General features: G+C 36.3%; 3 protein-coding genes across 5 annotated transcripts; all 3 read right to left on the reverse strand.

Annotated features, from left to right (window-relative positions):
• Nucleotides 1-30: 30 nt before the first annotated feature.
• Nucleotides 31-6,306, reverse strand: LOC140779636 (vacuolar cation/proton exchanger 2-like). Its single transcript, XM_073124808.1, has 12 exons — nucleotides 5,953-6,306; nucleotides 5,505-5,756; nucleotides 5,326-5,393; nucleotides 5,194-5,222; nucleotides 4,851-5,047; nucleotides 4,554-4,766; nucleotides 4,077-4,208; nucleotides 2,959-3,075; nucleotides 2,829-2,882; nucleotides 1,781-1,897; nucleotides 726-819; nucleotides 31-436 (listed from the first exon to the last, which is right to left on the reverse strand). Exons 2-12 carry the CDS (start codon nucleotides 5,754-5,756, stop codon nucleotides 426-428), a joined length of 1,284 nt encoding a protein of 427 aa, XP_072980909.1. The 5' UTR covers nucleotides 5,953-6,306; the 3' UTR covers nucleotides 31-425.
• Nucleotides 6,307-7,756: 1,450 nt separating this feature from the next.
• LOC140779689 (uncharacterized protein C630.12) lies at nucleotides 7,757-13,342 on the reverse strand. Of its 3 annotated transcripts, none has more exons than XM_073124902.1 (13): nucleotides 13,162-13,342; nucleotides 12,622-12,666; nucleotides 12,298-12,476; nucleotides 11,246-11,381; nucleotides 10,323-10,419; nucleotides 10,027-10,086; nucleotides 9,835-9,935; nucleotides 9,499-9,533; nucleotides 9,210-9,267; nucleotides 9,051-9,125; nucleotides 8,827-8,978; nucleotides 8,478-8,738; nucleotides 7,757-8,287 (listed from the first exon to the last, which is right to left on the reverse strand). In XM_073124902.1, exons 1-13 carry the CDS (start codon nucleotides 13,285-13,287, stop codon nucleotides 8,044-8,046), a joined length of 1,569 nt encoding a protein of 522 aa, XP_072981003.1. In that variant the 5' UTR covers nucleotides 13,288-13,342; the 3' UTR covers nucleotides 7,757-8,043. The 3 variants fall into 3 exon arrangements, with proteins under 3 accessions (XP_072981003.1, XP_072981004.1, XP_072981002.1); XM_073124903.1 differs by having other exon boundaries at nucleotides 7,757-8,281; nucleotides 10,027-10,089; XM_073124901.1 differs by having other exon boundaries at nucleotides 10,027-10,089.
• Nucleotides 13,343-13,809: 467 nt separating this feature from the next.
• Nucleotides 13,810-18,910, reverse strand: LOC140777684 (uncharacterized). Its single transcript, XM_073121968.1, has 13 exons — nucleotides 18,413-18,910; nucleotides 17,516-17,554; nucleotides 17,257-17,405; nucleotides 17,017-17,092; nucleotides 16,094-16,388; nucleotides 15,919-16,022; nucleotides 15,766-15,813; nucleotides 15,494-15,682; nucleotides 15,057-15,158; nucleotides 14,684-14,814; nucleotides 14,411-14,549; nucleotides 14,119-14,214; nucleotides 13,810-14,018 (listed from the first exon to the last, which is right to left on the reverse strand). Exons 1-13 carry the CDS (start codon nucleotides 18,607-18,609, stop codon nucleotides 13,988-13,990), a joined length of 1,596 nt encoding a protein of 531 aa, XP_072978069.1. The 5' UTR covers nucleotides 18,610-18,910; the 3' UTR covers nucleotides 13,810-13,987.
• Nucleotides 18,911-19,480: the final 570 nt, after the last annotated feature.

Raw genomic sequence — 19,480 nt, forward strand, 5'->3', positions numbered from 1 at the left:
TTAGCATAAGGTTACTTTCACTTTGCAGTATGATACCGATAACAGTCACTTGGATTTTTAATAAGCATTGTAATTTTAAAATGTCTGATCATACCAAATAGAATAGTTTCAAAACTGATGACTTGATAGTCTTCCATGATGGAGGGAACTCAATTTCTACAAGGACAATGCCTAGACAATGACTAAAAATGGCTTTCAGCTCCTTGAAGATTAAAGCTTGAACACTGCCAAACTGAGAAATTTCTAGCTTCCTCAGGCAACGGAGTACTTCGACGCCCAGGATAAACTTTTTTTGGATACATGAAGGTTACTAGCTCCAAGTTCCAGCCTGTCTAAATGCTCCAATCTGGCTTTCTTACTCTGTTGCATTTCCGCAGGTTGGACGTGTTGAAACAATTTAGCCAATAAAATATGGACTAAAATCGTTAATCATCATCTGCAACATAATCACAAGTTCAAATATTAGTCAAATTATTAAGCTATACATCTAGACAACATCACCAGTGACAACTCCCAGATCGTTCATCCAAATTTGAAGAATTCATTATGATCACTGGCTTGTATGCTGCACAATATATATTTGCCTTTTTAACAGAAAAACCTTAAATGATAAATGAGCTAATGGAAAATTTTATGTTTTTAACTACATAAGTCGTGATATGTTATTCCTACTAACAATCATTGATACCATCAAGTGCATACTCTTATTGTTTTCTGATACTTACTAGCAGCAGGATCGATATGTACAAAGAAACTGGCAGCAACAATGAGATAGCATAAGATCAGCATTAGCCCCTTAAAATAGTTTGCAGTACCTTCCTGAAAGCCAAAACAAACAAAAGGTTAGAAAAATAGGACCTTTTACCAATCAACTACCCTACTTAAAGACAGTAACAGAAAAGAAAAACATCCATTTGATCATCCAAACCTCTAACATGATGAACCAAAAAACAGGAAAGTTGAAATCGTCTAAGAAATTATCTTTTAAATGTAGTATGCATGCAAACCCGTACAGTCTGCCTACGAAAAAGTTCAGCAACAACATTCACTTATTAGCTTGCCTTGGCTGTCGAATCATAGTATGAGCAAATTTTAATTGTTTCTTTCAAGAATCTGTTCCTTGTTTATGATTGTTCTTTTCCAATTCCCAGTTAGGTCGAGTTTGACCCACCTTATTCATGAATCAATTTTGGGCATTTCAGAATTATTTTGATACTAAATAAGTTTCCAAACTTCTGGCTTGGTTTCTGAATTTTAGATACAATGTAATTAGCCATATTATCCTTCCTCAGTTCTTCATGTGTGTGTGTGTGTGTATGGAGGAAAATGTAGTTGCGATATGGATAAATTCTCTGCTAGCATTCAATATTAGTTCCAATACTTCAGCAATATTAGTTGCAATATGGTTCTTCATGTACTAGCATTCCATATTAGTTCCAATACTTCAGAAATTAGAATACCTGCATGTTGGGTCTCATCAAAAGAATAAAGTAAACCCATGTGAAATTTGAAAGACAAAATTAAGAAAACTTGTTAGAGGTCAACCATGTTGTTAGACCACTGTTCAGATTCTTCAGAATTGCAAGTATGACAGGGATACTACAAATTATACCCTATTACAGATAATACATTCCAGCTAAATATCACTGCTCCATTTTGACATGTTAGCATCACTATAGATAAATAAAAGAAGCTTTTCATCAAGGAAAGAAACATCATTAATGAAGTAAGACATAAATGTATATGAAATGCTCTTTGGCATTTTAAAGTTTAAACCAACCTGAAGCATGAATGCCACAACAAGTACTGTTATAAAGAGGGTAGCTGTCTCAAATAACTGAAAATTTAAGTCCATTTGCTTCCCCATCATCCAACCAATAACCACACAAAATGGAATCTGAAAAATCACAGCAACAAACTGATATCAACTTTGTTGTGGTGTATAATATAGCCTACATGATAACTGGTAGAGTGCAGATACAAATGCCAGAAATCAAAAAGGAAAACATGATATGTAATGTTTAGACTATACAGGATACAAGTAAATTGTTAAACTAGGTAGAATTAACTAAATAAATTGATATGTTGCCATGATGACTTCAGAAGGAGTCATTGGATAATTTCTTGTAACATAGTATATCCAAAAATGCTTCTGTTGTCAGTCTATTAGAAAATGCATCTTGCACATGTAAAAGTACTGCCCAGTCGTGTACTAAATTGGTGGAAAGGTATGCAACCTAACTTTTTATCATTCCGCCTAAGTGCCAAGATTAACATGAGAAAAAGGAAGCATGACAAGAGATAAAGCATCCTTTTGCATTGCTTCTATAGTTCTATGTAACATTATAGGTTATACTAAAAAATATGATTAAATGCATTTTACACCATTATATTTATACTCAAAATTACTTACTCTCCTGTACTTCAAAAAATATTAAATCAGTTCTTATACTTATAACTAAAGTGAAAACGTTAATTTTTCTATTAAACTTAACTAAATGATGTCAGAATGATCAAAATACTCCTATCATGTTTGTTAGAGAAGACACGTAGATTTTAATATAATACAGCAAAATTATCAAAATAATCATAGTACTCGGTTAAATTTAACTAAAATACTAACAACGTCACTTTAGTTATAAGTATATGAATTAGTTTGAGACCTTTTAAAGTACAAAAGATAATTTTGAATATAAGTATAGGGGATAAAATATATTTAACTCTAAAAAATAAATCAACTAATCATATTTCAAAGTTTTGGTGATCATAGACTGATGCCTATGTATAAAAGCACAATTTATTAGGCCCTAAAAAGTTCAAATTATTACCACAAACATTGATATCTGGGTAGAAGATCCAATGGCAACCCCCAATGTAATATCCTAAAGGAATGAAAGGAGTGCATCAGTAAACCATTCATTGAAATGTAAATAACTGACACAGCAACAGAACACTCACAAGCTTGTCTTTCATGGCAAACATTATTGCACTAGCATGCTCAGCAGCATTTCCCACAATAGGAAGCAAAATAACGCTAATAAAAGCAACTGGCATGTTCAGAGAGTCAGATGCACCCTGGTTTAGAAGTAGTTAAATAGTTATATATTGCAGAACCAATAGTGCTGTCTTCTTGAGGTAACATTGTAAAACAAATTAAAAAACATCAACCATTATATAAGCAGGAATACATGCACAAAGAGAGCAAGCATAACCAATGATGAAATATGTATATCTTTATCAATGGTCAACTTACTGCAAAATCCTTAGGTTTAATAGCCTGTCTCTCTTATCCAAGTTGCTATGTCCAAAATTTAACAAATTAATAGAGATTTGATACCAGACAGAGGTTACTGTAGACCTATTTCTCAATATAGAGAGCTTAGTTGATACATGATAAATCTAAAACCTACTAATGGAGCACAACTTATTGGTTAAGGCTAAGGATTACATTTCTAAATAGTTCCCATAGAATGGAAAATAGCTGAGGATATTACGGTTTACGTCCCAAATTTCACACTGCATTATAATCAGCTTGTCACTATTTTCTCAGACCATGCTTTGCATATTTGAAGCTGCCATTTGAAGTTGATCATATACCAGTCCATAAAATCCAGATTATCATGGTGAGAGCTTCTTGTGTCCGTAAAGATGAACAGTGCATCCTATTCCAGATTTGGCTTCATTATTAAAAAAGCATTTGTGACTAAGGTGCACCAAAATACCTAAAAAGTGGAATTTCAATAAATATTCAGCAGCACAAATTCCTGCTTTTGATATTTGGCATACTATATATCAACAGTAATAGGAATGCATTGCAGAATGTACTTCATATTCAAATGAAATTCAGATGATTTTCTCATGCAGTTATAGGGAGTTCACTCCACCCAAATCTTTTTTAACTACTCAATGGCAATGAGACTTGTAACAACCTGTGTCTAACATGCAAATCAAGGATATGAGTTCCTCATATGCCAGCTTATGTTCTTTTGAACTAACATCCAAAACATCTTTGTGTAAGCTATTTTAAAATTCGTACTCGAAAGAATCCTGCAAGAGAGTGATGGAATATTTAATACCTGTATTGCATCAACTAGGTATCCAGAGAGAATGGAAATCCAAATGGTCAACACAGAAAGCCAGCATATCGCTTCCCATTGCGTTATCTCAGGAGCCTCCTCTTGATCAGTGTCATCTTCATTGTCCTCTTCCTATGATGAAAATCAGCATATAAGTGCTTTCCAATTGATGCATAAAACAATAAGAAAAGAGGTGAGAACTACTTTTCCGATGTACCAACATTCTTATGTTACGATCATGAAATTTATTTTGCAGAATCTTACATGTTATACTGGCAGTCACCAACTTGAATTACTAATCATGTATTTGGTAGAGATAAAATAATACTTCAACATATTCACAATATCTTCATCTTCCTATTTTTTCAGCTCTTTCCGACAGTTCAATAGTAACCAATATGATAATTTTATCAAGCTTGCCAAGAGTTCATCTGCTCCTACTAGTATTAAAAGCAAACAGCTGGAAAGACAGCTTACTTCAACAATAGGATTATAAAGACTGCGGTGGCTCTTCAGCTGGAAGAAGAGATAGCTAGCATATGCTACAAGCATGATGCAGCTGCTAAACCTTGAAAGCGTTACTTCTGATTTTCCATATTGCACTTCTGAGTGTGTAAAGTGAAGCACGGCTGGAAACAGTAGACCCATGACAGCCATTAACAATAATCCAGAGTTCACCACAGCTGATGCCTGCAGTTAAGAAATGCCAGCTTAATAAGATAAACAAGTTATATATATATATATATATAGGACCTCATTTTTCAAAGAAGTTACCTTGTTGAAGACCTGATCTTTATTACAATGAACTATACCACCGGCAAAGAAAGCACATCCTAGAACTAAGAGCATATTTGATAAGATAGAGCCCAGTAAGGACTGCTGGACAACACGAATCATTCCATTTTTCAGTGCATATATTGATATAATCATTTCTGTTGCATTTCCAAATGTAGCATTCAAAAGGCCCCCAACTGCAGTTTCCAAGAGTTGAATTGAATTAATCAACTGCAAAGAAGAATGGGAGGACAAGACAGAAGATTCTTGCGACAATAGGTAAAATTTATAACGAAGTTGATTTTGTAAGCAAGAAATTTAACGTGCAGACAGAAATATGCACCTGTTGGACCAGTGTAACAAGCAAGCTGCCTGCATATATAAAAAGCAACAAGATCCGGTCAGATGTCATACCTAGAAAGAAGCAAATTACTGCTCCACTAAAATTTATTTTCAAATCCACGACAACACTTACTCAGTTGCATATCCCAAACGCTCAGCTAGAGGTGTTATGCCGATCAAGCTGAAAAGGAAAACCCATCCCTGCGAATTGAAGGAAACCAGTATTTAACAACCGAGTCCTGCAATCTACTATGTCTAATCATCTTAAATGAAGAATGAAGTAAGTAAAACTATTCAGGTCAATAATTTTACATGCTTTCCAGTGAGATAGTGAAGCATGACCGCCAGAGGACCGAAAGGTAAAAGAACGTTAATCTTTGCTTGGACTATAACGATATAGATACTCATCAGCACTCTACTGTTTGTCCTTCTAGGTGCATATGTCTGTGCCATAGCAGCAAGCGACCCGATATGCTCAAAAGTGTGCATCTTCCTCACAGACAAAGGTGAATTGCTAACATCATCATCCTGGAGTTCAAGTTTCGTTTCCTCTACGGCTCCCATCTGCATTCCAATCCATCAAAACATCATCTTTTAATTCTAATCTAATCGTCCAGGGCAAGAGAAACAGATTGATGGAACAGCAGAGGCATTCCATCAAACAATTGGCACGCGTCAACAACCCCTCTCCAAATTCTATCAATCTTCTCTTACAAAGCTCAGATCCAGCGAGATATACTCTGAAATCAATGAAGCTTACCTCTGCGAGAATTCCTTGATGGATCAGGGCACGAGAAGTGGGAGTAGGGTGCCAGATCGAACACCATCCACTATTCGTCCGAGCAAGTGGAAGAGAGACAAGAGAGGGAGAGGGACCGCAGAGTTGACGCCGGCAAAAGCGGGGAGGCCGAGAGACAGACACACAGAGAGAGGTGGGACGCAGGTAAGAAGAGGAGGAGGAGGAGGAAAGAGCGTGGTGGCTTCCTTGACGGTTTCAAAATGGAGTCAAAAGTGGAGGTGCACGCAGGCACCCGCGCGATCCGCCGGCCGTGGGGGAGATTCCTGAGCTCTGTATCCTTCGGTAGATTTGATTATTTTTGGATGTTACAAGTAATTATAAAAGTTTAGCTTTCCTTTTAGACGATTTGGACTACTTGTACTCTCAAATTTACCATTAAAGAGGTTAATAATTATAAGTCATTACAATTAATTAAACGGGTTGGGTGGGGTGGGGGTACATTTATACGTTACGTAAATGTAATCCATCCATAAGATATGGATATGCCCATAATCATGCTCGTTTGGATTTATTAACTAATTGAGGGAAGTGAACTGTCTTGTCCCACAATTAGTAGTTAATTAGTGTGTCGGAAACCAGCATAGTACCACATGCCATGTGGCCGTCAAGAGGGGTTTGAGTTTTTGACCAAACTGGACATGTTTTAAATTTTATTTACCAAAATAACTTATATTTTAAATTTAATACTAAAACAAGTTTATTTGATTATAACGCTAGATAAGACGCTAAATTGTTAAGCATTTTACTCTACCAAAACTAAAACTCCGATCATATCAGTATTTTCATTGAAAAAAATTACTAAAAATTTAGCATTTTATTGTTAAAAATATTAAACAAGAAGGATATAAGAAAAGATATAAAGAATAAATTTGTAACCACGTAACTTTATGCTCGGTAATCTATTTTAGTTATAAATATAGTATCGTGAAAATATGAAAAAATTCTATAAATTGGAATCATATTCCCCGCAACCAACCGTGCTCAATAGAAAAAAAAAAGACCATAACTCCTTCAAATTTTACTTTAAATTTTTTTAATAAAACACCTAATTCTTTAACGTTTTCTAAACACAAAATGCTGAATAATTAAATGTTTTATAAAATGAACTTTCTAGCATTTTTTAAACGCTAAACTTATCGGTATTTTAATATCATTTATTTAGATAAGTAAAATATAAAAAATGATTGGTTTTGTCAATAACTCTACAAATATATATTAAATCAAAAATAGGTGACATTAATAACTAGCTAATTGTTTACCAGGTCCATGAATTTTCTCTTTGTTTTATCGACAATAATGATATCCAGTAAGAGCCAAAAGATTATAACTTTCTAATATAAGTTGAGAGTTAATAGGTAGAGCTTGCAATCGATAGGGCTTTGGTATTAGTCGGACCTTGCAATATTACCTTTGGAATATACTTGCAATATTCATTCAGAAATCATTGACAACTTTTAGATTTTACCCTTTTATCTGATGAAACCCATGAAGAGGCATCTGGTTGCATTGTATCTTATTTTCTGTCCATTAAAAGTTAGAGAGAGTATGTTTTAACATCAATTTAATTAAAGTGTACGTTATGATACAATGTATGAGCCCAACTTAGGCATTAAATATATATATATATATATATATATATATATCATATAGAATCTATAAAATAAACCTTAATTTTCAGATTACCCTTTATATGTGTTGATGCAGTTTCTTTAAAATACATGGAGCAAAACGGCCTCTAAGAAAAACTGAGTTGAATGGTTCTAGATTTTTGCACCAAGAAGAGTTCTGTATTTCTTGCGTAATAGTCAATGAGAATTTACGTAAACAGTCACTCTAAAAAAAAGAAACAACCGTAATTTTCCTTTCTGCTTCAGAAGAACATTTTACCAATTTCTTGATTTCTCTCAGCTACTTGCATAAGAATCACGTACAAAAGGCGACCAGCATCAGTAGAAGAATCTCCTGTTCGCTTATCCTCACCCTATGCAAGGCCTCATAACATACAGCTGCTGTAAGGATCTTGATAGATATCCAAGATAGTGGTCTAACGGTTTAACGGTCAATCCAATCCTTGAACAGTAGCATCATATAAAGGGGGCCATTGACAGCAGCGATAATTATAAGCAACTTAAAAACCCGAAACAATCGCTGGATTAGCTTCCTTGCCTTTGATTTGCCCAATCGATGCAATCTTCCTGTGTTATCCGATTTTACTTCTGTGCCCATCTCTACCAAAACAGATCCATCTGGCTCTTGCAAGTGCTTTCGTGCTGTTGGCCTTGCCACGACACTGCTCCTGTTATGAGAATAAATCATTCTGGTGCTAGTGAAATTATAACTTTCTATAGCAATGATAATAAGGAAAAAGACTAGGCAAAATAGGAAAAGTAACATTGCACCATGACAGCATTTTTATTCGTATCACCTAATTCCGATCAATCAGTAAGTACTGGCATGCATAATTTGTGAGCAGATATATATATCACCTTCCTGTTGCTCCTACATCTGACTTTGCAACTGGGATTTTTGTCACACTTTTCTTGACAAGATGCATTGATCCCTCTGCATCCCAAATCATTTCGTAATCACAGTCTTCCTCTTCATTCTTCTCTTTAGATGTGGCTGTCAAGTTTGTTCCAATTTCTTTGATGAAATTCAAAATTTTAAGAGCATAGTTGCAACAGCCAAAACCATTCGTAGGCCAAACCACGAGCAGAAAAAGAGTTAATGCAAATTGGCATAGATACCTGACAATATAAGCCCCGAAATTATTGATGGATTGCAGTTTCAGTAGAAGTTAATAGTATTGAATTATATACGTGGCAGCGGTAATACCAGATATAAATATGAGTTTGCATAGGAAGGAAACACAGATGAGTAGAAACTGCATCTTTTGCTTCAGTTACATTTGGTGATGACCCAGCAGCCATCAGCATGAACGACGGATAAAGGTTTCCCTGCTGCCAGCTAAGAGTCCCAACAGTGTGCTGCAATTATTCAAAATGTTTAGACAGAGACTCATAGAAAACGACGACATGAATATGCTGCTGCATCCTTACCTCTGTTATAGACCCAAAAGGAGTTGAGTGAACAACTGTACAATGGTCGTGATCATGACCAGACAATACAAGCGCCTGTAAAAAATCAATCATAACAAACAGATTTTGATGGGGGTTTCATGTAATATCTTGGAAATTGCCTAATAAACAGATGTTTACCGGTCTTATGATGTCTAGTAAATGTTCCGATGTTTCCTTGCTTAAATAGTTCTGATACCTGGATCAATACAGAAAATTTATGCTCAAGGTATATATATTTCATTCATTAAAACTAATATTATTGTGTGTAAACCATGTGTTTACAGATTACAGAACCTAAACCAGTAGCAAACAAAGTTAAGCAGATAAATTGTAGATTGGAAATAAAGCTAAATTATTTACCAACATGAAAAAAGCATATCACTGTGCTAGATGCTTGAGCAATATGAATGATAAAGAAAGGACTCACGTGATTCCTTGGCCAAGAGCAGCATAAGAAACTCTCTGCAAAAGATGGAGAATACATTTAGTTGCATCAGAAAAGCAAAACCGTAATGATCTTCAGATATGCAATGTGCAGGATGGTGGTGGTAGGATCTGTCTGTCTGCACACACCCACACCAGAGAGATGCCACTAATTCAGAGGCAGGAATGCCTCAGACTGCTTAATGAGAGAAGGATACACATTCACCTAGTGAAGCTTGTTTAAGAAGAAAATCCAAATAAAGGAGAGGTGTGCTTGTGGAAAGTAGTTTACCAATTACCAAATGTTTTCATTAAGAGATGCGGTAAGGTGGTAGAGTACCTGATTGATAACAGGAGAAGAACGATAGGGTCCACATGGAGTGTCATCGGGACGATAGAGGGGAATGTGTGTCAGTAGAATCCTTGGATTTGACTTGACATCTAAAAAATGGACACATAATAATGAAATTATTATACCTCAAATAATCAAATTCAGCAGTAGAATTAAGATTAGCAAAATAACATATCATACCGTTTGATATGTTTCTAATAAACTCCCAGGATAAGGTCGTTTCCTTTCCTTGTTCTTTTCCTGCTGCATATCAATAAAAAAAAAGACCATATAACTGCAAGTATGCTCATGTATGCAGGGCACAAATAAGCCTCCAAAGTACAAACTCGTCAAGAACAGAACTAATTCATACTCTAAAGGAAAAACGAACATGTTTAAGGGATTTTTATATCGAAAATTTCAGTGAGAATATGCATAAAACAAGTTGCATCACAAAGAAAAGAAAACAGCAAACATACTTTAGTTCTACTACTTACCATCAAGAGTTTGAGCATCAACAACAATAAAGTCCACCTTCCCAAAAGAGAAACGATAATTTCTATCTCCAAATTCTTTCTCATAACGATTGATCACCTAAAGAAAGAAGATCCCCTTGCTAATCAATTCTTGGAGAACCAAATGTACACAAAAAAAAAAAAAAAAAATTGAAAGGACAAAATAGTATATGTTTGTATTGTTCTGCTCAACTATCAAAAAGGAAGCTGGTTGATTAATATGAATTTCCATGCAAGAAAACCAGAACACTAGTGATCATCCTTCTTCAAATTATTACCATAAAATATTTATGGATACCCTGTGCTGTCAAGGACATATTATGGAGTATGGTAGGTAAGAGTGAAAACCAAACTAGATAATATGGTCTGATAAAATTGGCAGATACACATAAGAGTTAAAGACTAAATTCACTTTCACAATTTGTTGGTTTCACTGAACAGGCTAATCTGGTCCTTCACAGTAGAGTAGGATCAATATACAGATTCCAATCTTCCCACAATTTTTTACTCCTCAAAGTAATCCCAGAAATCATGATGGATTGTGATTTGATTACTAATTGCCAATGAAGCAGCAGAGAAAGTGACAAGAAATCCAACAGTTGAATTCAAAAAGTACATTACAAGAGTAAAACTGGACCTTGCATGGATTGTCTAGTTTCAATGGTACTTAATCATCTTCCCCTTTCTAGTGGTGGCCGTTATATGTCTTATGTTCATTGTATTTACCATTTGTTTTTTGGGTCTTTCTCCATGGATATGTTAATCCTGTTTTTTTAATTCTTTGGATGCTCTACTTTATGCAACATGGCTATCAAGATTGAATCATATCGGACAGCTTCTTATACTATGTACAAATTGTACAATTATCAATCAGTAAAGTAGCTAAAATTGTAACAATTATCTACCTCGGGATGCTGTGAATGAAAAGCTCCATAGCCAATATCATGATTTCCAGAAAGATAGTAGATTGGAATACCAGCACTTCTTTTATGGTCATATAATCCAAAGATATGCTTAAAACGGCTAAGCGATTCCTGCCACCTGTGAGTGTTAAGAACATCAAGGATAGGATTAGAGATATGACAACTAATCAACTATGACTATTAAGTTCCCAAGTAGGTTGCTATAGCTACATGAAGCATACACTGCTGGATGTCATGTGGTGCACAGATTAGATAAAAATCAAAGACGACAGATTGTTTAACAATAAGTACACTTTGTGCACCAACAATGGGGAAAGAAAGGATAGCAAGAGTGTGCAATTTCAGCTCATCGTGATTACATGTTGTGATGCTATGTGTTCCTGCATATATTTAAAACTAATATGGCTTCAAGGAATCACAGCAAAAAGAATGAGTAATTGTCTAAAATGAAAACAGGAGGAGTTGTCAGAATAAGTCCAACTGTATTATCTTCATTCTTCACTTTCAACAGAAACGTAATACCTGAAAACAATTGAAAAAGACAAACCCCCACTTCAATTTGCAACAGCTATATGAATTAGTTATTTACTAGTACAGATAACTTTGTATTTACTATCTTTGCTCCTCCAATATCCCATAAAAGATGCTTCATTATCAGAAATTTAATATCTATAAAAGAAAATTTGTCAATGAACATTAATTAAATATGTTAGCTGAATGCATTCATTAGTAAAATTAGTGGGCCTATATAGTATAATCATCACCCCTAATATCAATGAGTGATATGTGTATATTTTGGAGATCACCCTAAGGATTGTAAAATCTGAAGAAATGAGTGGATACTCTCTGAATCAATTGAATACATTCTGCAACAAAATTTATGGCAGTCATCAATCCAGAAAAAGAAATGCATATTTGATTACTAATTCCAATGAAGCAAATATTTCGTGGAATCAAATATAAAAATAAATTAGGCTAATTTTGAAAAATGAAATTTGAAGATCAGAATGATAATCAAACAAGTCATGCCTTACTCTTCATCTGATAAATAGGGCCCCCCATCAAAATGATCGCCCAAAAATATGATCAAATCAGGTCCAAATGGCATTATAGATGAATAAAAAGATCGTCTCATGTTCAAATCTGTATAGAACTGGGCAGCCTCCAAAGCAAGTGACTTTGGAGTGAGACCAAGGGAGGTTCTGTCCATGAGCTGTTAGGAGAACTTGTTTTTAGAATAAAATAAGATAAATGCTCTTCCAAGAGAAACAGTACCCAATTTTACTCATATGTCTAATTGTACCGAAGTAGGATATATGTAGTTTTGCAAGGGAGATTATGCGGAAAGAGTATGTGACCTGAGGATCAGCCAGCACAGCGATCTTCACTTGATAATCACCATTCTGCATAATAAAATGATAAGGAATTAATTTACCCAAACTATGCTAGTAAGCAATCCAGAGCATGAAGGAGAGTACCACTTAAGTGATAGGGAAGATGGATTGTCTCAAACTTCGTAAGTTTTGATTATATTGCTTCAACTAGTTTAGATATGTACCAGAATCTAATAATGTCCGACTTATCTCACCATGTTTCATGAGGTAGAATCACAAGTCATGCTATGGGAAGGACATAGCTTGTGCATTTCGTTAGGAGCAAGAACTGCTAGTAGCAACTCGGATCATGCCAAGTATGTCTTTAAATCCACAATTTACAGGAAAAACTAGTCAAATGCCATGAGATATATGGAACTGGAATGAAACAAACAGGTCGATATCTTTACGAAATGCAAGGATAATATTGCCAAGACGATAACTTTCCCTCTCAATTAGGTCTGATTCTTCACAAAGATGCAGAGTTATTAACCAAAGTCCCAAGAATCGGTCTGAGAAGCTTACCGTGGAATGGAGTTGAGGCCATGAGCAGGACCAGAGTGGGATCCAGTAGGAAACCATCTCGCCGTAGAGGAGAGTGGCAGCCCACAGGCAACAGAGGAATAAGGTCAACTGCGATAGGCTCTGCATCGCTGCTGCAACCAAGATCGATCGATCCTTCTCTCTGGTGACGACGAGACGAAGAACGAAGGGGAAAAAATTTCAACGATGGCAATGGAATCCGATTGCCCGTTAAGGCGATCCGTTTCGGACCTAACTTCTCGGGTTTGGACCGCTAGTTTCTTGTGACCCGGTCACTTAGTGGAGTCGGGTCGGATTTGCATAAGTTAATGGAATTCGGTGCAGTTTTGAGCATCCATTACCTACAACTCGTGTAATCCATTTTAAAAAGGACAAAATAATCCGATTGTAACTTGTTTTCAGAATACGCGAGGCTTCGAAATAATTGCCATTTGCCAATGTATAAAATTCTCGACAATTTTAAACGTTTAAACATTGAATAGACCTGTTTTCCCACAACAAAAAGAAAAAAAAAAACCCATTGACTAAGCCTATTGCTGCAAGTGAAAAACAGATTAAGTTAATAATGACCATGACAGAACAATCAAAGATAGCCTCATGTTTCCGGCAAAAAAGAATGGCCTCCAAAACTAAATAATGCAGTACCAGCAAAAGTACTGAATTGGCATCTAATTCAAAATAGTATGCTTGACAAGCTTAGGTACAATTAAGAATCCATCTATGGATAAGTTACATACAAGCTCAAAAGAGACTATAAGCCAAGAAAAAGAAAAGGAAAAGCAACTCCGCCAAACTGAATTGAAACCTCTCAGTATCTGGATCGGGATCTGCTTCGTAACCTGCAATTGCATAGCCTTTGTCAACTGTTAATTCTCTGAACAAGCAATCCAAGCAATATAAAGTCCACTCAGGGTGGTACATAATGCAAGAGATAATTACCTAGGTGAATGAGAACGGGAGTGAGACCGGGAAGATCGAGAATGATACCTCGCAGGGCTCCTGCTCCTACTATGGCTTCTATTATGCCGACTTCTTCTGCATACAAGCGAAAAATGGCAACATCAAATTATAAAGTTGAAAATATCAAAAAAAATGGCAACATCAAATTATAAAGTTGAAAATATCAAAAGAAAATGGGCATCCTCAACTATTCCATAACCAATTTTTTAAGCAACAAGAAGTGGAAGGCAGAATCTAAACTCACTCATACAATAATATTTACTGAAAGTACCTTGGTGGAGAACGGCTTCGGCTTCTACTGATGCTGCGATGCCTATAACGACTTATTCTACTTGTTTCTGCAAGTTTTTCCAACCTTTGTCGCTCCTGCTCCCGCTTTTTAGACATCTCAGCAGCGGTGTCCTTTCGAACTGTTGTAGACAAAGAATCATCAGCAAATACAAAAAACTCACCACAACCAATATACCACTAAGATACTGCCATAACATGTTCTCCTTTTAAACTGACGAGTAGCACTGCATCTTGGATATATCAGAAAACTTACTTTGCTTATTCAGTTGTTTACTCATTATCCGTTTAAGACGTTCTTGAGGTGTTTCCTTCTTTTCACCCTGTTGGGGTTTAGAAGGGCCTCCAGTGGCAGTTTTGTTTAGTTTTGCTAGTGCTGATGACGTGCTGACGTTCAGAAGACAGCAATTGAAGATATTAGTAACAGACCTCGTATCACTGTATATTTCATTACAGAAAAGGCAGTAAAGTATACAAGTAAAACCTACAGATGACTTAAGGACATTATTATAGTATGTCATAAACTAGCTGATAGATTAGCATACCATATTGGTGCAACCTAGGCCCTTTAGGAAACCTCCTTTTGTACATGAAATCATATATGAAGAAGTGAAGATAATTAAGTCTACCTGATAGATGGTTTCAAAACTTTAATATTCTTTTCCTGTTCTACAGAAAGAGAAGATGCAGGATCAATATGAAGTGCCTCAAGAATTCGACCACCTGATGGCCTGCAGACAAGAGAAAGCATTATAGATGACGACAGGAGAAACAAGATATTAAGTCAGGCAATCCGGGGTGATCATAGAGGAATGTTTTATGAAAAATATCTGTGCATGTGCTTTGATGAAAGCAACATATGTTCTGAAAGTTAATCAGCTTGTATCCCACATAACCCAACACTATCCTAGAACTTTCCAAACCATGTTGACAAACCCTAGCCTTCACCTAAACCCAAGTCCTATATATTCAGGTTTATGGAACCAGAAGGACCACCAGAATAAGCTGCAGCAGAGAAACATTGCCAAATCTATCTTTGCAAGTACTAAAGGTCGAGTGCCCCGACCGGTTAAGTAGATCAGCTTGCAGTGGAGATGATGGTGGAGAGACCCCTTCCACCTTTTGATCATCAATGTCAGCTGAACCACCAAATTCAGTAATATACTCAATTTTGACAGGCTTTGACTTGCTTCGATGACCATTATCAGCATGCCCATCACGATCATGCCGTCTCGCATATGAAGGTGACCGTGACCTTGAACGGGATCATAAGTCAATACTCAAAAAGGGATTCATTAAACTAATCAACCAAAGCTTCCCTGAAAGCAAGCTACATACATTTTGCTCCGAGGATAAGCTTCATACGTGGGACTTCGTCGTGGTTCCCTGATTGATCATGTCAAACGTCAGATTAGCAATAGATGAACATATAGCTTTGTCGAAGCTCTCACTACCTTATTTGAAAGCAACCTAGAAGTATTATGACTTTACCTGTAGGGATCATGATGTGCTCTTCCAATTGAACGTGCCACCTCCCTTTCCTTTTCCCTTTCCATTTGAGAAGCTTTCCTTCTTTCCTTGCGACTCAATTTTCTCTGCAAACTCTAGATGCATAAGATCCTTATTGAGAATAAGATTATCTAAGTAATGCTGCTAGAAACCTTACAATAGAAGGATCTCCTTTAATAACTTCCTTCTGTCGTCTCTCTTCCTCTTTGGCCTTTTTGTCCATATAGATGAGCCAGTTATATCTCTTGACACCAAATTCTTTTGCAATTATTTCCATTCCTTCATCATTACTGTCGTCACTGCTAAAGTATTTTTCATCAGCATCATCTTCGTCATCATCATCCTCATCGTCTGTATCCATATTCTGGGATTCTGCACTAGCATCTTCTTTGTAGGAGAATCCCACCTGTGAGTACGACCCCTTGCTTACTGGAGGCTGTGATGAATGTGATCTGTGTGGAGAAAATGAGAAAGCAAACATGACTTAATTGACAGAGTAGAAGTGCTACTGGTAATATGAATGCAACAGCATCTACAAGTGTTTGCCAGTTAAACTGCTCATAATGGGAAAACATAAGTGATTTAGAATCATAGAAACAATCTTTTCAGAGATAGGAGGAAGGCTAACTATGTCTTGCCCTCTACTGACACTACATTTGTATATTGGTTTTAAAATTATGAGCAGTTTAAGATGCAAACACTTGAAGATGTGGCAAGATGGCATCAAATGATGGTGCAAGATGCAAATTTCAATCATCATAGTAAGTGATGAACAATTAGAAATCTGGAAGTGCCGCTGTAAGGCCTCATCAAGCATGTGTCAAGGCAGTTAGAAAACTATAACAAACTACAATATGCCATTATTTATGGAACGCTCTTCAATAAAATCCAACTGTTCAAAAAGGTTGCATATTTTCCAAACCTTTTGAGCATATAGATCCCACAAGTCAACAATTGTTACAATTCCTTGAGCTACTAGTTAAATACTTCAAGAACTTAAAACAATGGCAATTCAGAAGATATGACAATATAATTAATTAGTTAATAATTATATCCGAACCTCAAAGGAAAAAAAATTACCCCTCAAATGTAAAGGGAATAGCAGTCTTTGCCTCCAACTCCTGGTGAACATGTTGCAAACCTTCTTCATCATTAACTGTATACAGATAAAGTTTAGACTATGAAAATAACTTAAACTTATCATCATATAAGATAAGCAGAAAAGTATCCTTGTTATAGGCTTTATGACCGAATAGGAACTGGAAACAAGAAGCGAAAAAGATATTAAGATTATAAAAAAAAAAACCAAAAAGTACCGACATCCTCTGCGCCGATGCTTAATTAAATCCCGATAACGTTCAAAATTAACAAACTCCTCTAGCTCTTCTTCTTCCTCAGTCTTCTCATGAACTCGAAAAGGACGTGAACCAGAATCACGAATAAAATCCAGTAATGCACGACCATCAAATCTGCCAAGCAAGAAAACTAAATTTGTTTACTATTATCCTGGTTGATTTGTGATTATAATCCGAGCAGTTATTTAGGATTTCTGGCTGATAAATAATGTGATAGGGCTTACCTGTCAATCAAAATATCTTGCTTTCCATTCCATGGTATCCTGAAATAGAAAAAATAAAGAAGCAATTATCCAACAAGAATTAAATATCTTGAATATTCAAAACTTGAGTATAGCATTTGAAATGAAGGCATGCATATAGCATTTGAAAATGCAGAAAAAATACGTTGCTTATTATCCCAATCTCAATACCAGCTTTCCTACTTACATATATATATATATATATATAATATATATATATATATATATATATATATATATATAAGGGATGTTTTACATGATAAATGGCCTAAAACAACAATTTAATATATCAGCACATTGCAAATTTATGTTATCTGATTTTTCTAATTTTCTAGAATTTATTTCTAAACTTCTTAGCACTTTTTCCACTGGAAACCCAACATCATACAGTAAACTGAGAATGCATAAACCCAACCAACACCAGAACCTTCTCTGCATTCTTCTGATCCACATGGCTCCGTCTTTGCTATCTTCTGAGCTAAGTTTCATGAATCAATAGTTCTCTACTCATGCTAGTCCTTGAAAGAAACAATGCTTTTACATGTTATTCTTATCCCACTTGCACCTAAACACAATACTTCCTGGCACCATACCCCGCCTACAATGATCCAATCCATAATCCAAAATGAAACAACTCAATATTATGTCATTGAACACCCAATTTCCAGCTCGAGATCAAAACACATCAAGTTACCTGATCAAAATGGAACCTAAATCGTAGTGAGGAAGAAAAGATAAGAAAATGAAAGTCAACATCAAACAAAACCAATCTGCAAGCAAGACATCTAAACAATCAAAACAAAATCTATTAAACATCAAAGTAACTTCAAACATTATTGGATGATAGAGATGAACTAGAAGCAGAAAGAGATAACGTACAGGCCCTGCTGGTCCTGGGTGGCCTGGTAGAGTCCATCGTCCCGGTGGACGCGGCATCTCGATCCCATGACCTGGAGTGACTGCTGCGGATTCCCGCGTCTCTTGGCGAGGAAGGCGGCGCGCCGCTGCGCCCGCTTCCTCGCCGCGTCCATCAGGTCATGGACCTTCCTCTCCGACCGCCGCGCCTCGTGCCACATCCCTATAACTCTCCTCTTCGATCCCTCTCTCCCTCCTCCTGTCTCGTGGGGATCGCAGTGTAGAAACCCTAACCCGTAGACGTCCAGACGGATGAGCGAGCTCGCGGAATAATTAGCGAAACAGAGCAGAAATCGGTTTTATCGTTCTAGGCGTGGTCGGTCTTCTTTCCTTGGGGGTCGGCTGTTAGCAATGGGCCGTTGGGTTGAACGCAAGGCCTTCGAAAGGATAAAATTTAGGCCATAGTTGGCCCATTAATGATGTATTTGAGAGATTGTAAGCCTTTTTCTTTTTTTCCGACTAGATCGGAAGTGACTTTCTTGGCAGATTGAGTTCAAAAAGTCACGACTTCCATAAACCTCCATATACACTTGTAACTGATAAGAAAGTAGCAATCAAGTATCAACAACCCCTCTGTCGCATGAGTAGTGTTGAGTTTCTTAATACGTCCAATATAATGTTGTCAAAATAGGTAGATTATTAACAAAAGAAAAGAATATATAAAGTTACTAGGATTGCCTCGTCCAAGGACAATCGTAAACATCGCATGGGATGGGAGCGACAAAATCTTATCAACATACGATCTAGTTTTTAAAACTATTATGCACATAGGTCCTTATCAAATCTGAATCATATCCACAAGTCACTAAGGAGAGAGGAAGAAAATAAAATATCCAGACAGTAAAATATCTAAGGTCAAATTGCTCAATAATTTTTTTTTTTTTTTTGGGAGCTAAAAAATAATTGTCGTACCCGTGGCTGAAACCACTTGCTCATCCCAAGCGGACAAGAATCTATGGGCGAGAAACCGATCGTCCACAGGTTTATCCGGTACGCTTGGCAGCTCTTTGTTGTCGGATGCCAGCTGGCTGA

The sequence above is a fragment of the Typha angustifolia genome, chromosome 15 (assembly GCF_048772165.1).
Source record: "Typha angustifolia cultivar Huaian chromosome 15, ASM4877216v1, whole genome shotgun sequence".
NCBI classification, from domain to species: domain Eukaryota; kingdom Viridiplantae; phylum Streptophyta; class Magnoliopsida; order Poales; family Typhaceae; genus Typha; species Typha angustifolia.

Excerpts from the sequence above, each read along its gene's own strand:
- LOC140779636 (XM_073124808.1), bottom strand. The coding sequence starts at position 5,756 with ATGGGAGCCGTAGAGGAAACGAAACTTGAACTCCAGGATGATGATGTT. Across the intron at positions 4,767-4,850 it reads AAGATCAGGTCTTCAACAAG|GCATCAGCTGTGGTGAACTC; the intron begins GTAACTTCTTTG and ends TCTTAACTGCAG. Across the intron at positions 820-1,780 it reads TTGTGGCATTCATGCTTCAG|GAAGGTACTGCAAACTATTT; the intron begins GTTGGTTTAAAC and ends TTTGGCTTTCAG.
- LOC140779689 (XM_073124901.1), bottom strand. The coding sequence starts at position 13,287 with ATGCAGAGCCTATCGCAGTTGACCTTATTCCTCTGTTGCCTGTGGGCT. Across the intron at positions 11,382-12,297 it reads CCCTATTTATCAGATGAAGA|GTGGCAGGAATCGCTTAGCC; the intron begins GTAAGGCATGAC and ends TAACACTCACAG. Across the intron at positions 9,126-9,209 it reads TACTAGACATCATAAGACCG|GCGCTTGTATTGTCTGGTCA; the intron begins GTAAACATCTGT and ends GATTTTTTACAG.
- LOC140777684 (XM_073121968.1), bottom strand. The coding sequence starts at position 18,609 with ATGTGGCACGAGGCGCGGCGGTCGGAGAGGAAGGTCCATGACCTGATG. Across the intron at positions 15,814-15,918 it reads GCACATCATGATCCCTACAG|GGAACCACGACGAAGTCCCA; the intron begins GTAAAGTCATAA and ends ATGATCAATCAG. Across the intron at positions 15,159-15,493 it reads CAAGCTGATCTACTTAACCG|GCCATCAGGTGGTCGAATTC; the intron begins GTCGGGGCACTC and ends TCTTGTCTGCAG.